The 17,346-nt window shown below is 35.8% G+C and overlaps 1 protein-coding gene across 2 annotated transcripts in view; it reads right to left on the bottom strand.

Annotated features, from left to right (window-relative positions):
• DNAJC5B (DnaJ heat shock protein family (Hsp40) member C5 beta) overlaps positions 1-17,346 on the bottom strand; it is an 86,000-nt gene that overhangs the window by 46,832 nt on the left and 21,822 nt on the right. For both annotated transcript variants that reach the window (XM_025870651.2, XM_025870652.2), the window contains one exon: positions 12,916-13,043. In XM_025870651.2, coding sequence (XP_025726436.1) covers positions 12,916-13,034 — 119 coding nt within the window. In that variant the 5' untranslated portion in view covers positions 13,035-13,043. The remainder of the gene's footprint in view (positions 1-12,915; positions 13,044-17,346) is intronic.

Genomic DNA, 17,346 nt, shown 5'->3' with positions numbered 1-17,346 from the left:
CATGTATTTAGGCCTTTAATTTCTTTCAACAATGTTTTGTAGTTTTCAGTGTAAGTCCTTTACTTCCTTGGTTAAATTTTTGCCTAAGTATTTTATTCTTTTAGATGTTATTGTGAATAGAATTCTTTTCTTAATTTTATTTTTGGATTGTGCTAGCATCTAGATTTTTGTATATTGAACTTAAGTCCTAAAACTTTGCTGAACTCTTTTGTTAGCTCTAGTTGTGTGTGTATGTGCACACTGGTATGTATTCAGTACGTTTTTCTATGTATAAGATCATGTCATCTGTAAATAGAGTTAGTTTTCTTTCTTTCCTATCTGGACTTCTTTTATTTCTTATTCTTGCTGAATTGCCTTAGTATAAATTCCAATACACCATTGAAGGAAGTAGTAAGAGAAGACATTCCTATCTTGGTTCAGATCTTAAGGGGAAAGTTTTCAATCTTTAACTCTTAAATATGATAATAGCTACAGGTTTTTTTTCTCAACTTATCAAGTTGAGAAAATCCCCTTCTATTGCTAGTTTTTTGAGTATTTATATCACGAAGGGGTACTGGGTTTTGTCAAAAGCCTTTTCTGCATCTATCAAGATGAATATGCCATTTTTTTCCTCTAGTCTTTTTTTTAAGATTTATTTATTTAATTTAAGGAGAGAGGGAGTGGGGGGGCAGAGGGAGAGGGAGGGAGAGAATCTCCAGCAGAATCACCACTGATCATGTAGCCCAACGTGAGGCTGAATTCCAGGACCTTGAGATCATGACCTGAGCTGAAATCAGGAGTCAGATGCTTAACGGACTGAGCCCCCCAGGTGCCCCATTCTCCATTCTATTAATATGGTAAAATACATTGATTTGCATATATTGACCCAACTTTATATTCTTAGAATAAATGATACTTGTCATGGTGTATCATCTTTTTAATATGTTGTTGAATTCAGTTTGCTACTATTTTGTTGAGGGTTTCTGCATCTATATTCATAAGATTGATTGTCCTGTACTTATCTGGTGATGTCTTTAATATCAGGGTAACCCTGGCTTTATAGAAGAAGTTAGGGTATGTCCTCTCTCCTACTTTTTTGGAAGAATTTGAGAAAGCATTATTGTTATTTTTCCTCCTTCTCCTTCTCCTTGGTAGAATTCACCAGTAAAGCCACCTGGAGAGGGACTTTTCATTGCTGGATATTTTTTCTTTGAATATGGACTCAATCTTCACATTTTATAGATCTATTTAGATTTTCTATTTCTTCTTGAGTAAATTTGTTAGTTTGTGTTTTCTAAGAATTTGTTTATTTTATCTAGGTTGTCTAATTTCTTTTCTTTTCTTTATTTTCTTTATTTTATTTTATTTTATTGTGTTATATTAGTCACCATACAGTACGCCATTAGTTTTTGATGTAGTGTTCCATGATTCACTGTTTGCATATAACACCCAGTGCTCCATGCAATACATGCCTTCCTTAATACCCATCACTGGGCTAAACCAGCCCCCCAGCCCCCTCCTCTCTAAAACCCTCAGTTTGTTTCTCAGAGTCCATAGTCTCTCATGGTTCGTCTCCCCCTCTGACTTCTCCCCCTTCAAACTCAACACCCAAAAAACAAATAATCAAGTCAATAAATGGGCAGAAAACATGAACAAAACACTTCTCAAAAGAAGACATACAAATGGCTAACAGACACATGAAAAAATGTTCATCATCATTAGCCATCAGGGAAATTCAAATCAAAACTACATTGAGATACCACCTTACACCAGTTAGAATGGCAAAAATTGACAAGGCAAGAAACAAGAAATGTTAGAGAGGTTGTGGAGAAAGGGGAACCCTCTTACACTGTTGGTGGGAATGCAAGTTGGTAGGTTGTTTAATTTTATTGGTAAGCAATTGTTCATAGTATTCTTTTATAATTTTTTTCTTGTAAGGTCAGTTGTAATGTCTCTGTGCTTTTATTCCTTATTTTAGTAATTTGAGTTTCCTCTTTCTTTTGGTCGGTTTAGGTAAAAAATTGTCAATTTTGTTAGTGTTTTTAAATAACAAGCTTTTGGTTTTGTCGATTTTCTCATTCTTTTATTCTCTATTTCACTTATTTTCACTCTAATCTTCACTATTCTTTTTTCTGTCATGCTTGTTGTCTAGTTTGTGATTCTTTTCCTGGTTTCTTAAAGTGGAAGATTAGGTTATTTGAGATTTTCTTCCTTTTTAATGTAGGCATTTGCTATTCTAAGTTCCCTTCTGAGAATTACTTTCACTGCATCCCATAAGTTTTTGTATGGTGGGTTTTTGCTTTCATTGATCTCAAAGTATTTTCCAATTTCCCTTGTGATTTCTTCTTTGATGCCTTAGTTATTTAGGAGTGTGTTGTTTAATTTCTACATGTTTCTGAATTTTCCAAATTTCCTTGTTATTGATTTCAAATTTCATTCCATTGTAGCCAAAGAACACACTTCATTTGATTTAAATGTTTCTGGATTTATTGATACTTGTTTTGTGGCCAAACATATGGCTTAACATGGAGAATGTTCCATATGCACTTGTTATTGGGTAGAGTGTTCTATAGATGTACAGTAGTTCTAGCTGGCATATGGCATTGTACAAATCTGTTTCCTTGCTGATTTTTCTGTCTAGTTGTTCTGTTCACTATTGAAAGTGAGGTATTGAAGTCTCCAATTACTACTGTTGAACCATCTGTCCCTCCCTTCAATTCTTCAGTTTTTTCACATGTATTTTGGGGTTCTGTTTGTTGTTAGGCACATATTTGTTTCTAATTGCTACGTATTCTTAAAGGATTGACTTTTAAAAAAATGTCCTTTTTTGTTTCTGGTAACTTTAAGATAAAATTTATTTTGTCTGATACTAGTATAGCCTCTCCAGCTCTCTTGGATTACTACTTCCATATAATATTTTTGTCCCTACTTTCACTGTCATCCTATTTGTCTTTGAATCTAAGGTAAGTGTTTCTCGAGACAGCATAGAGTTGGATCATTTTTTTAAAAATCCACTTGCCAATCTCTGTCTTTTCATTTGAGAGTTTAATCCATTTATATTTAAAGTAATTCCTGATAAGGAAGGACTTTTGCCATTTTTCTATTTGTATCTTTTTTTTTTTTTTTTTTAGGTAGACTCCATGCCCAGCATGGATCCCAATGCAGGGCTTTAACTTATGACCCTGAAATCAAGACCTGAGCCAAAATCAAGAGTTGAACACTTAATTGACTGAGCCACCCAGGCACCCTTCTATTTGTATTCTTATATCTTTTTTGTTCGATTCTCCTATTACTATTACTAGCTTCTCTCCATTACTAGGAATGATATAATTCCTATATCATTTCTTTTATATATTTTTAAGGCTTTTTGTGTGTATGTGGTTACCCTTGGGATTACAATTAATATCTTAATTTTTGAATATCTAGTTCACATTAATATGCTGTCAAAGTATACAAAAACTTCTATTATAGTTCCACCTCCCCATTAATGCTGCTATTGCTACAAATTACATCCTTATACATTCTGTGTCATTCAACATAGATATATAATTATTACTTAATGAAGTTGTCTTTTAAACCAGATAGATGCTTAACCGACTGAGCCACCCAGGCGCCCCTATTAAATCAGATAGAAAAAAGAGGATCTACAAACATATTTACCTGTGAAGTTGCTTTTACTGGTGTTCTCTAATTTTTCATGTAGATTCAAATTATGGTCTAATGTTCATTTCATTCTGAAGGATTCCTTTTGGCATTTCTTATAGGAAAGGTCTGCCAATGACTCAGTTATTCATTTATCTAGAAATAAATGAATATCTCCTTCATTTTAGATGGATAATTTTGCTACATATAGAATTTTTGGTTAACATATTTTTTCTTTCAATGCTTTGACTATATCATCCCATTGCCTTCTGGCCTCATGGTTTCTAATGAGAAATCAGTTGTTGGTCTTATTGAGGATCTCTTATACATGATGGGTCACTTCTCTCTTGATACTTGAAATATACTCTGACTTTGAACAGTTGGTTATGACGTATCTCAGTGAAGATTTTCATGAGTTTATTCTACTTGGAGTTCATGGAACTTCTTGGATGTATAGATTAACATTTTTCATTAAATTGGAAAGTTTTCAGCCATTATTTAATCAGAAATTCTTTCTGCCCCTTTCTCTCTTTCCACTCATTTTATATATATATATATGCATGATGCTATACTCAGGTCTCTTGGGATCTGTTCATTTTTCTTCATTCTTTTATCTTTATGTTACTCAGACTGTATAATCTTAATTGACCTATCTTCAATTTCACTGATTCTTTCTTCTGCCTTTTCAAATTACCTATTGAATTCCTCCAGTAAATTCTTCATTTCAGTTACAATGCTTTTCAACTCCAGAATTTCTATTTTGGTTCCTTTATATAAATTCATTTTTTAATTGATATTCTGTATTTAGTGAGGTATCATTCTCAACCTTCCCTTCAGTTCTTTAGACATGGTTTCCTTTAGCCTTTAAACATATTTAGCTTATTTATAGTCTTTGTCTAGCATGTCCAAATTTGGAGCATTCTCAAAGACAGTTTCTATAGATCCCTCCTCTCCCCAATATAGACCTTACTTTCTTGTTTCTTTGCATGCCTCATATATTTTTTTGAAAACTGGACATTTTGAATATTATAATTTGGCAGCTTTGCAAATTACTCTCCCCTGTCCCCATGATTTTTAATTGTTGCTTGTTGTAATTATTTATTCAGTGACTTTTCTGATCTAATTTTGTAACATCTGTATTCTTAGTCATGTGTGGCCACTGAAGTCTGTTCCATTAGCTTACCAGCTAAGGATTAGACAGAGATTTTCTTATACACCTAGAACCAAGAATGTCCCAGCCTTCACAGGTGGGCTTTGTACATATGTTAGGACACATCTTCAGTGCTGAGCCAGACAGTTTACAACTCTGCCTTAGCCTTTACTTCCTGCTTGTACAGATCTACAAGGTCAGCCAGAATTGAGAACTTAGGGCTTTCTCAGGTCTTTCCTGAGTGTGTACAGCTGTGGGAAGGTGAGTAGCTTCTAGATTCCCAAGGATATGTCAGAACTAATTTCTTAATAGAAACTAGCATAGTTTCTAGGACAGGAATGAGTGATGGAATGAAGCGTTCACTTTCATTTAAATGATTAATATGAATTCTATGCTCAAGTCAATCTATTCCACTCACCACAGTCTCCCTTATTTTGCTTGTCTTTCTATATGTATCTTTCAACCTTACTAAATCTAACTCTATAAGGTGAGCCCTTTAAGTGGTACAAATTACATGTATATAGATAGACATAGATACATAGATATGTATATTCATTTCTCACAGTATAATATAAATAAGTATCCAAAACTAAATAGACATTGAGTGAATGAGTGAGTGGGAAAAAAATTCATTGATCATAATGATTCTAGTGCCCAGGAAAAAAATGAAGTTGTGTGAAGAACTAAGAGGACCAAGTAGATTTGCCATCGGACAAGGGAGGTTATGCCACTGACCTGAAAGATAACTCTGACATAGCCTCATATAATCTTCTTTTTAGTGGAAGGTTTTAGAATTCAGGAAACAAATTAGTACTGATAGAGATTAATTTCAATTTATCTTGTGAGCTTGAATCATCACTTTGCCTTGTAAATATTTACAATTCTTCTATTAGTTATGCATTCCCCTGACATTTACACTTTATTCATAAGCAGCCTCTGTTATGACCTATAATTGCTAATAAAGATGGGTAAAAGCACCACAGATTGGGGTTGCCACAGATCACTATGGAAATGACACTCTTTCCTGCTTCTTGTGAAAATAGCATTTGCCTCATGTTGGTCTACTCTGAGCAAACTCACCTCTTCAGAGGAGGATGATTTCCAGAAAGTTCCATGTGAAATTGAATGAAGTAGAAAAATCAAGTCCCTGATACCCTGTGAAAGGATATCTGGTACCTCGTCGACAAGTTCATTCATGAGGCACAGAAACCCAGATGCTAATGTACAAAACTAGTTCACTCTGATTTTGTGGTTTTCTGAAGAGCTAAAGAAGGGCTAGATATTTGTCTCATTTCTCATCTAGTAGGCCAGCATTTTGTTAGGCTCTTATACCCAAAATGCTAGGAAAACCAGTTGGCTTCCCTTTTTGGCATCTTAATTTTGTTTCTATCTAAATTAAAAAATGTACACATCAGTGTAAATAAAAACTAACATTTAAGTTGCATATGAGATTTTGAATACTCAAGACACATTTTCTATATTACATAACTGGCTCTATTTTCGTGGAGTTTTCCTTTCCTTATCCCCTAACTACATTTTATTTGAAGGTCTCACAGCCCTAAAAAAATGTACTGTGTCCCAATCTGAAACTATGGTCTTTCCTTGCTGAGCTGTCCCTTTCTTCACTGGGTCACTGAATGACTTCCTGTTCAGCTAAGTGACAAAACATTTGAGAAAAGGTCCTGAAGAAGCTGAGAATATAAGTATGGAGAAACGGACATATACCCACAGGCAAAATCTATTTGTTGACCAATTCATTTTTGAATTTGGTAAATATTAGCTAGGACTAATGGAAGTGCAATGGAAGACAAAACATAATGCCTGCCCTGAGGGACTTGATGGAATGGGAAAGGCAGAAAAGAAGAGGGAATTACAACCTGTGAGGATTTCATGCTCTGATTGAACAGCACAGTGAGTTATGGAACATATAAAGGGCTGCAGGGAAGGCCCCCCCCATAGGCCTTCTCTCCCAAATCACCCTAAATGGCTCCTTGTAATCATTTTGGGTATGATGTTTAGGTTTCCTTCTCTCTCTCTCTTTCCCACCCTCCCTCTCTCTATCAATTAGATTCTAATTTTTTGCTTATATGTTCCTTAAAATAAATTTGAGAAATTGTCCTGTCAACATTTTTAACTTGGCATCTAAATTTTTTTGTAAGATAAAACAGATGCAAAGGATGTAATTTTCAGCATATTACAGACATTGGCATGTTAAAATAAAACAGTTGTAACATTATTTTAAATGTATTCAACAGAATTTAAATGTCACAGAATCTATACATACAATCACACACACACACACACACACTCACTCTCACATATACATGTGCATGAATGCATACACACACATTTCTTGGAGAGTCTTCTTACACCTATGCCCCAGCCAACTTTGAAGAATGCCATTCTATAGGCCTCTTTCTCTGCTGCCTTATGTATTCTTTGTGGTACCCAGTAACAGTGTGCCAGAACTTGGCTAAACACTTTACATGTATCATCTCTTTTAATCCTTAGCAACCCTCTGAAGTCAGTACTGTTTTCTGCATTTGACTGCATTTTACTTATGAAGAAAATGAGGCTAAGAGAAGAGGTTTGAATCCAGGTCTTTCTGACTTCATACCCTCTACTCCTAACTGCTGCTACTTTATACTTAAAATTCACTGCAACTGAGAGATTTTAGTGTTAAAATCAACATGGAACACCTTAAAGAGAATATGTAACACCTAGCACTCCCCAACCTCCTACCTGCTTTGCTTTTCTCCACAGCACTTACCAATATCTGATAGACTGTATATTTTATTTATTATTAAGCCTCCCTGCTCCCCCAGCCCAGAATATAGGCTTCAGGAATATAGGGATTTCATCTCTTTTGTTCAATGCAATTTTCTCAGTGCCTAAAACAGTACTCAATAAATATTTGTTGAATAATGAACTAGACTTGTTGTTATAAAGCCATTAGGATTCTAAGAGACTCTAGACATACTACATGCTACATGCTCTGATCAGCCTTCTTGGCTTCATTATAAGTAGGCAGCCGCATGAGGTATAGATCAACAATCTACTGGGTTTGGAGTGAAGGATTTTTATGTGCCAGTCAATATCAAGAAAAGAAGGGTCTAATGACATACCTAAAGTGCATGCATTTATTTATTATTTATTTGCCTCATTCAAGTTACCAAGGAGAACACAGAATCAGGTAGCATTGTTGTAGGGCTATGATAGGGATGCCATCTTTGAACCATCACAGTCAGGGCTAGAAGTTCGGGCAATTCATGGCATACTTGGAAGTTTGGTGGCTAGGGCCTCCCAGAAATCTCCCAGGGCTGAAGAGCTTTATTGTAGTGTTTTGGAGTGTATTAGTTTGTATAGTTTTCTTTTTCTTTTTCTTTTTTTTTTTTTGTGCTTATTTGGAAGCGAACAACTGAATTTATTCTGCAGAAGATAAAGGAGACCTGAAGCATCACATCACCAGAACAACTGAAACATGTTGATAAGTCTTATCTTCTAAACTTCAATGAAAGCTGCTTGTACAATCTATTTAATGAATACCTGTCCCTATTAAACAAGCAAGATATCTGATGTATTAAAGAAGTCAGAAGTTATCACAGTCTACTGATATCAGTGTTTTACCAATCTAAGTACAGAAACTTTTCATTTAGGTTTTCTTGTCCTCTCTACTTTTAAATATCATTGTCTTGAGTATCAGATGGTGTTAGAATTTTTGTACCAATTGTCATATATAATTCAGAAAATTCATGAAGATGATAGTATATTGTATTTACCCATATTTCTGCATTTTCCATTGTTCTTTCTTCCTTCCTTAATGATGTAAGATTCCTTCCTTTATTATTTCTTTTGTAAAATGTTCTTTAGCCATTCTTTAAGAGTAAATCTGGCTAAGTGACAAAATCTTTTAGTTTTCCTTCATGTGGGAATTTTTTTATTTTCCCTTAATTCCCTAGGTATAGTTTCAACAGATACAGAATTTGCAGTTGACAGTAATTTTCTTTCTTTTCTTTCTTGAAAAATGGTGTGCTACTTCTGGCCTCTGTTGTTTCAGATGAAAAATCTGTTGTCTTTTAAACTGGTATCCCTCTATAGGTAATGTCTTGTTTCTCTCTGGCTGCTTTCAAGATATTTTCTTTGTCTTTAGTTTTCAGAAATATAATTATGATGTGTCTGGGCATGGATTTCTTTGGATTTATCCTTTTTGGAATTCACTTAGCTGCCTGATCTGTGAATTTATATGTTTTGTTATATTTGGGAAATTTACAGTCATTATTTCTTTGAATACTCTTTCAGGCCCACTCTCTTTCTCCCCTTCTAGGACACCAGTTCTACTCTTTTGTTATGATCTTATAGGTTCCTGAGGCTCTGTTTGTTTGTTTTCAGTTTATTTTCTCTCTTTTGTTCAGATTGGGTTAATTCTATGGATCTGTCCTCAACTTCACTGATTCTATCCTGTCAGTTGCACTCTACTATTGAGTTCTTCAAGGTATTTTTATTATTTCTGTTATTTTTCAGTCCTATAATTTCTATTGGTTCTGTTTTGTAATTCCTATTTCTCTGCTGAGATTTTCTATTTTTTCACTTGTTTCAAAAGAATTTGTAATTGTTTGTTGAATTTTTCTTATGATAATTACTTGTCAGATAATTCTAGTGTCTGGTTCATCTCAGTGTGAGACTCAAAGGATTATCTTTTGTCACTCAAGTTGCAATTTTCTTGCTTGTTGTTTTTTTGTATGATAAGTGATTTTAATTGTATCTGGGCATTTTGGCTATTAGGAGACTCTGGGTCCTACTTAAATTTTTTATTTTAACAGGTATTTACTCTGTTTAGATTTAGCATATTGGTTATAGCCTACTTTTGTGGGCTGTGGCTCCAATGACAGTCTAATTTTCAGAGACTTGATGGTACTGTGTTTGTCTTCTTTGTCTCCTTTTCTGAGGCCCCACTGGTACTTGTTGGTACTAGCTGAGAAAGTAAAAGGAGGTTCCCAGGTTGAGTGGCTTGGTGCCATTATGTGGAGGAAGGAAATCTCCAGGCTACAGAGACAAAAAAGCACTTTTTGGGCTGGGGGATTGTTGTGGAAGAATCCCACTTGCTAATCTCCCCTGTCAGGTAGAGTCTGGGTGGGAGAGAGGAGTCTCAGACTGGTGGGAAAGTTCCCTGGTAGGTTACTGTTAGGGGAACATTCAGTTGGTTCTCCTTGCTATTCTTCTGGGCTTGTCTAGAGTTGGTGGCAGGACTCTTGCTCAGTTCGGAGGAAGAATAAGGCTATCTGGCTGCCTTCTCTTGCTAGACTGGGCGTCAGGAAAGGCTGGGCCTGGGTTACATTCTCTTGGATGGAGAATCATAACATGCCCTTGCCACTGTGTTGTTCCCTTGGTCCTCTGGCCCCTAACTAATTCATCTTCCTCTTTCTACCTTTTAGCATTCTTCTTTAGTTGTCTCTCGTGTTATTTCCAAGGCTTTTAGTCATGCTTGACAGGAAGGGGCAGAGAGAAACAAGTCTACACCATTTTGCTCAGATCAGAAGGTCTCTATATAAGCTTATACAGGCCTAAAATCTCTCTGGAAGGTACACAAAAAATTGCCTTCCCTGAGGAGGAAAATTGGGGAATATGACGTAGGAGGGAAACTTTTTTTGTATATGTGTTTGCATGTTCTCATTTTAATCAGGTGAATATATTAGCTGTTCAAAAATAAAAATAAAATGTAAAAGAAGAAATCTAATTCAGCCTTGCTTTCAAGAGCACAACCAAGGATTACAACATTGGTCAAGTAGAGTATGGATTCAACAACTTGTAATTTTATTAAATTTCATTGACGTTTAATTTCACTATATTGTGACTGCTTTGATTCAGATCTCTGAATATAAGAATAATGTCCTCAGTGGATTTTCAGCCTGTTCATATATTTTGAATAACTTGCAGAATACAAATGTGTAATTTAGATAGAAGTAGATGCTTTTGGCAGCATACTAGCACCCTAATCAGCTGAAAAAAATGATATTTGTATGACATTAAAACAAAATTAATAGCAAGACACTGATTACATGAAAAGATTTTAGGTTGTAATTATTAAACTTGCAAACAACTCAGCATAATTAGTGCCTTAATTAGGATATGACCTGAAATTTTAGCTTACAAAATTAATTGAGGCAATTAAAAGTCACATTTGTAAAGTGGATTTTAAAGCTTACAAGGTAGTTAGATACCACTTTTTTTTCTCATTTTGGGAAGCATCTTTATAGGTAGAGTAAACTTGCAATGCAATTACTTTGATTCCAAACCCCCATTTCCAGCACAGTATCTAAGCCTGAAGCCTTAAGTGTCGAGTTTAGTAACTTTCAGCCAAGGGTACCTACACACAGAAGGTTGAGCAGCTCCCAGGCATATGCCTAAATAACTCTGGGGAGCAATGAAACAGCAAAGACTTTCTGTCCCCAGAACCTTAACTGAAATATAAATTAAAAGATTAATAGTGACTTTAGATCAAGCTCCTTGACCATTTTCACAGAACTATTTGGATCCAAATGACAAATTTCACCTCTGTCATTTATTCTTCACGTGCTTCTTGAAGGCATTTCAGATCCCATGCTTTACCACATCATGGTGAAGTTTCTAATCCAAAGCCAGTGAATTTCCCATCAGTAGATAGAAATGGAGAAGTCAATAAATGTTTGTAGGCTAGTGATTTGGGGAAAAATAAATCTAGAATCTTACCTTCATTTCTTACATCAAAATAAACTCCAAATGGATCAAAGATTTAATATGAAAATAAGTTATAAATGTACTGGAAGAAGATATGGGTTAATATTTTTATAATATTGTAATCAAGAGTAGCTTTTTAAACATGACAGATAAAACAAAATCCATAAAGGAAATTACTAACAAATTTGTCTTCTTAATTCTAAACTGCCATATGTCAAAATATATATATATACTCTAAGTTTTAAAACCTAATTCAAGGTCAAATCAAGAAGTAAACAACTAAAATCTGAAAGTTTCATTTATATTTTGATTTAATTTTTCCTCTAAAGGCACAGCTTTATGCCTCAATAAGAAAATGAGGGGCGCTTGGGGGGCTTAGTTGGTTGAGTGTCCAATTTTTGATTTTGACTCAGGTCATGATCTCAGGGTTGTGAGCAGCCCTGTGTGGGCTCTGCCATCAGCAGGGAGTCTGCTTGGGATTCTCACTCTCCCTCTCCCTCAGCTCCTCCTCCCCCTCCCTGCTCGCACGCTCTAAATAAATAAATAAATAAACAAATGAATAATCTTTAAAAAGAAAATAATGAAATACTTGAAAATATGCATCATGATTTGTGTACAGGAATATTAAGTATAGGGGGAAATTAAAAGAACTTAAACTTTAAATTGCTCATAAAGTGATTATATTACAGAATAGATATAAGCTGCATCATTAAAAAATCAATATTTAATAATACCAAGATATTTTCATGATAGAACCTTGTTAAAAAGATAGAGGGTATCGGCAAATCCAATTTGATTTTAAAATGTCTTATCTAGACAGAAAAAAAGACTAAAAGGAAACAAATGCTGGAGATAAAATTATGGATAAATGTTATTTCTTCATTTTGAGCAGTTTCAAATTTTCTACAATAAGTAAGTTATTTTCTGCTCAATATTTTTTTAACTGCTTGGAGCTCTAAAGAAAAATGTATTTGAGTTTTTCCCAAAAATAGCTAACTTGGAACTAGATCAGATATGAAAAATCAAAATTGAAGACTTGAAAAGCATAGCATATAATATAGCAATTGTGAGAGCCCCTCCCTCCTTTTTTAAAATCCCTCTACCAGATTCCATGATGCTATATCATTTAAGTTAAATTAAAACTCCTGGTCATTCTCAGCGATCTGTGTCTTTCTTTCTCTGACATTGCAGGCCTAGAACACAGGCTTCCTTTTCCTAAGGCCCAAAATCATGAGAGCATTCTTTTAGAAAGTCAGTGTCATACTTGTTTATTCCTAACTGCCTATGTTGTGGAACAGGGAACATGAAGTTCAAAACTCTAATTACTTGGTCTTGGCAAGAAGCTTATGTCTTTAATTGGGGGCACTTGCCTATCACAAAATAACTATCACTAGTAGCACAACAATGTCATCATTGAACTTTCTCTGTACCTGTAGGTTTTCTTAATTTCTTCATTTGATGCTCCCTTATGCAGACCAAGAATTTCATATAGAGCTTCTCCAGATGTAGACAAAGTCCGCTGTCTTTGGTTAGGTATGTTACATGCCATTTTCTCAGACTGCAAAAGCAAAGAGGGGAAATAGCTATGAAGGTTATGCATACTGGGTCCCACTCTCTGAAGAGAAAGATAGTTTATCTTTAACCTTTTGTAAATGACAATCTGAAGTACATTTTTATGTCAGCCACAAAAGGAGAGGGGAAAGGGTTTAGGAGAGCCAAAAGTAGAGCTTCTTGTCAGGGTGTTAAAGGCTACAGGCAGTAATGTAAATGGAATATGGCTTTGTCCACATGGTTAAATAGAAGTGAAATGTTAAATAAATACCCAGCTAATTCAGAATTGTTGAAAATGACTCCTCACAGGTCAGCATATGTAGATTCTTTTTTGCCAGAATTTGAACAGCTCCTTTTATATATATTTTCCAAATTTAGCTAGCACTGGAAATAATCTTCCATTTTACTTTGATTCTATTGGTTTTAGGATGGCTTAGGATGTCTTTAGAGAGACACTCATGTTCAACACAGGGAATCCCTGGTGACAACGGTGGCAGCAGCTGAACTGGATGGGCACATCCCAGTGGTGGATGGGGCCGAATGGAGCTGATCTCCCAACTCTGTTCTCACCAGGCTAATAACCAAACCAACATAAGCAAGAGCAGAGCCCCCAGATGTCGACTGGTGGGTCAGGATGGCCTTAGAAGTCCCTGAGGACCCAGTGTGGTACTGTGTTTGTGGTCCTAAGGAATTCAATAAACAGCAACAATATGAGGAATTCCAAAGTATTTTTGTGCGCCTTTATCTTCTTGGGGGAAAAAAAGCAAAGCTTTGAAGAGTACTGAAAAAAGTCAGACCCAGGCAAAAATCTTGCCTAAAGATGCCAAGGACAAGGGCTTATTTTATGGCATGGCTTCACTGTCCCTCCCTCAATCAGCCTCCTGTGAAAGTAGTGTCCCTGGAGGCCAGAAGGACCCCAGTCCCAAATTCCTGATTCACACAAGGATAAGAAGAGAAGGAATCTGATTTTGCCTGCCACAAAACAAACTCTAATGTGCATGGCTCTAATAGCAGCCATTCAGTAAATTGTGGCACTTAACACTCATTACTGCTCTAACTTACCTTTCTTGCCTACCCATCACAACTCCCCTAGGGAGTAAGCAATTCAGGGCCTGGGGTATGCCATTCATCTATGTGTTCCAGTCCTACAGGTGAGCCCCATTTTGAAACCACAGCCCAGCTGATTATTCACAATTGAAGGAAGACGTGCCTGAAAAACTGACACTCTCCCTACTTCCTTCCCTGTCCCCTCTGTCCTACTGCCACCACACACACAAGTGTTCAAGATACTGATGCCCTGCACCATACATCCACCTATGGTTCCCAGGAATGGAGGCAACCAGCCAGTTTCTCACAAGTCATACTAAATGCCACAAATGAGTGGAGTTTGGAAGATAGGGATTTCTGTGTGGCTTTGTGGACAAGGAATAGGGCCACAGTCTCTCTGAGATTTTAAGATGTTACTGGTTAGCAAGATCCCGAGTCACAAACTAAGAATATATCAACATAATGATTCAAATTTTAGGACTGTAAGATATGGAGTTAGGTGTTATATAAGCTAGCTTAACAAATGCCTTTTGGGAAATTTGGGCCATAGATCCTTGTAGCAGACAACTTTACTATTAGCCTATTAGCTCTCCTTTTTCTGGGGAATGCTCAGGTTCCTGTTGCAACATATGCCTTTCCTGTCAGCTGCCTCAGTCTTACTTGATCTCAGTTGAGGAGAGCAAGAGTAGGTACCAAGGCAGACCAATAAGAGTCCTTCCCTAGCATTTTTTTATATACAGAACAATCCTACAGATGGTAAAACCAGTAAAATGTAAAATTTAGGTATTATTGGCTGGCCTGAAATGAGAGAGTTTGAAACTGATCCATAGAAGAGGAGCTGTGGCTGAAAGATGGGAGAGAGACCCAGTAGAGTTCAGTCTCCTGGTTCCAGTTTTTTCAGAGGTGCACTTGCAACTCTTCCCCTCCCACAGCTTGTCAATCAACTTTTCCTTGGATTTAGCCAATAAAATTCCTCCCCATACACAAATTTACACCAGTTTTTTTTCTTTTGAACATATTTTAGCTAGGTTTTGGTCTTTGTTAACCAGAACTCCTAAGTGTCATGTACTCTTTCAATTAAAGACCACCAGTGGTTCCCCAAGCACTTCCAAGCCAGGCTAATCTTACATTATTGCATCTACTTATCCTTAAGTTGAGTGTAGCTTCCTGGTACTTGGAAATGACTACTTTGGGGAAATAACAATGATATACTAAGATATTCAAACAAATTCATTCAGGTGTATTGTGTAGACATGACTAGTACAGATAAAAGGAGCAGCGATAAATCTGGGTTAAGGCACTTTCATAACGAAAGTTCATGGAGAGTTATTCAGGAGAACTAAGAAGAAATGGAAGTATGGCAAATAGTTATCTTTGCTTTATCTATTTATCTCTATATTCAGCATTCCAAAGAAACAGTTTCAATTTGAGGGGAAAAAATATATTCACTCTTCATCTATTTCTTGAAGTAAGAGATATCATGGCTCCCATAAATCAACAGATGTCCTAAAATCAATTTTAACAAGTCTCAGACATGCACAGTTTCCACAGTTTTGAGCATCATGCTCCATGACCAGCTTTGATTCCTTCCTACTCGGATCTTGCTATCACTAATCCAGGAAAAGGATTTACACGTTACTGAAGATAATCTGCTAAACAGATTATGGTAATACCCACAGCAGAAAATTCAGTTATTTATTCAAAGCCTGCAATGCAGGCCAAGTCTTCTGGGAGATTTCAGACTAATATGAGATACAAAACTATAAGCCAATAATGAAACTAGTGTTTAGAGGTTAAACACATACTGAGGATAGAGCAAGAAGGAATTTTCTGGAGGGCAGGGATTCTGTTTTGTGCCACCAGAAGCCCAACATTGTGCCTAGGATGTGTTAGGTGTATGATAAATGTCTGTTGGGTAATTAAATCAAAACTGAGTGGTTAACTTGAATGGGTATGTTAGGGAGAACTTCACAGAAAAGATGAAATCTGGACTGATAATACAACCACTTATTTCTGTAGAACTTGGCACATATTTCTCTTACAGCCCTTGTATCTAAACCTAATCTTGGATCTGCATAGATGTGGTAGCCAGTGACTCTCTTGATCATTTATTTGCATAAATCAAAAGAAAAGAAGACTTTGGGCCTGGGGGCTGAAAGAAGAGGGAGGACATTCTCACATTGTGACTGGAAATTTTTTTTCCCAAGGTGCCCCCTTCAAAGTTATCCAGGTATAGAACAAGAAAGATGGGCTCAGTTGGGGGGCTACCCTCAATCCTTTCCACAGAATAGTCATGGAAACTGCCTAGGACTTATCTTTCCCTACCCCCTGGCCATACCTCTACACATTCCTCTTCCCGATGGAAAAAAGGAAGGCAGATTCCATCTCTCAAATAGCTTCAGACATAGAAACTCACACCCAGGAAAACATGGTAGGTAGCTTGCTATTACTTTGGTTTATGTATTTTTTCAAATCATCTCTTTTAGAAATCCAATCACACTGTAATCCATTCCTGCTGAATAAAATCCAGTAGCTGACTTGCTTTATGGTGTGGATTGAACAATATGCAGAGTAAGTTGTTACAAAGAATTTGGAAATTACTGTTTCACCTTCTTTGCTCTATTCCCAAAAGATTTCCTTTCAAACAGATAAAGTCTGTTAAAGACAAAAAAAAAAAAAAAGCCCTTTTATATCACCATTGGAACACAAGATAAAGATAGTTGGTCAATAGTTGGTCAGTGTGGTTAGTTGTTGGCTGATTCTACAGACTGAAACATAAAGGGACCAGAAAACTGTAGAATTGCTCTCTATACATCAAACACCAACAATGTGCTTCCTTTTCTGTCCTCCTTACTGATAAAAGAAACCTGACTCTTCATACATTATTGATGTAGATGACATTTAGTTTCAAATTCAATGGTGTAATACATTGAAATTTTTAGTCATTTTAGTATATAAAAATAGATATGTGCCCTGAGAACATACTAATTACAGAGTAATAGTCAAAATGCCTTCTAAAAACTCTCCTTAAATAACCTTAAACTAAATACTAAATAATGGAGCCATACTCTTTTTTAATTCCTTATATAAAATATAATCTTTATGAATTCTTTTTCTGTAGCCTTTTGAATTCTAATATTCCTATGTAAAATTCAAGTCTTTATTATTTATTCATAGTCCCTCATCTATAAGCCATCCAATGGAGAAAAAAAATGTTGTCATGCAAAATTATTAGTAATTTAATTTTGATCATCCAGTATAGG

Source organism: Callorhinus ursinus, unplaced genomic scaffold, assembly GCF_003265705.2.
Source record: "Callorhinus ursinus isolate GAN/ISIS: 27379988/994484 unplaced genomic scaffold, GSC_fseal_2.0 scaffold5, whole genome shotgun sequence".
Lineage (NCBI taxonomy): Eukaryota > Metazoa > Chordata > Mammalia > Carnivora > Otariidae > Callorhinus > Callorhinus ursinus.
Note: the sequence above shows the minus strand (reverse complement) of the source record. Positions and strands in the feature narration are given on the sequence as shown.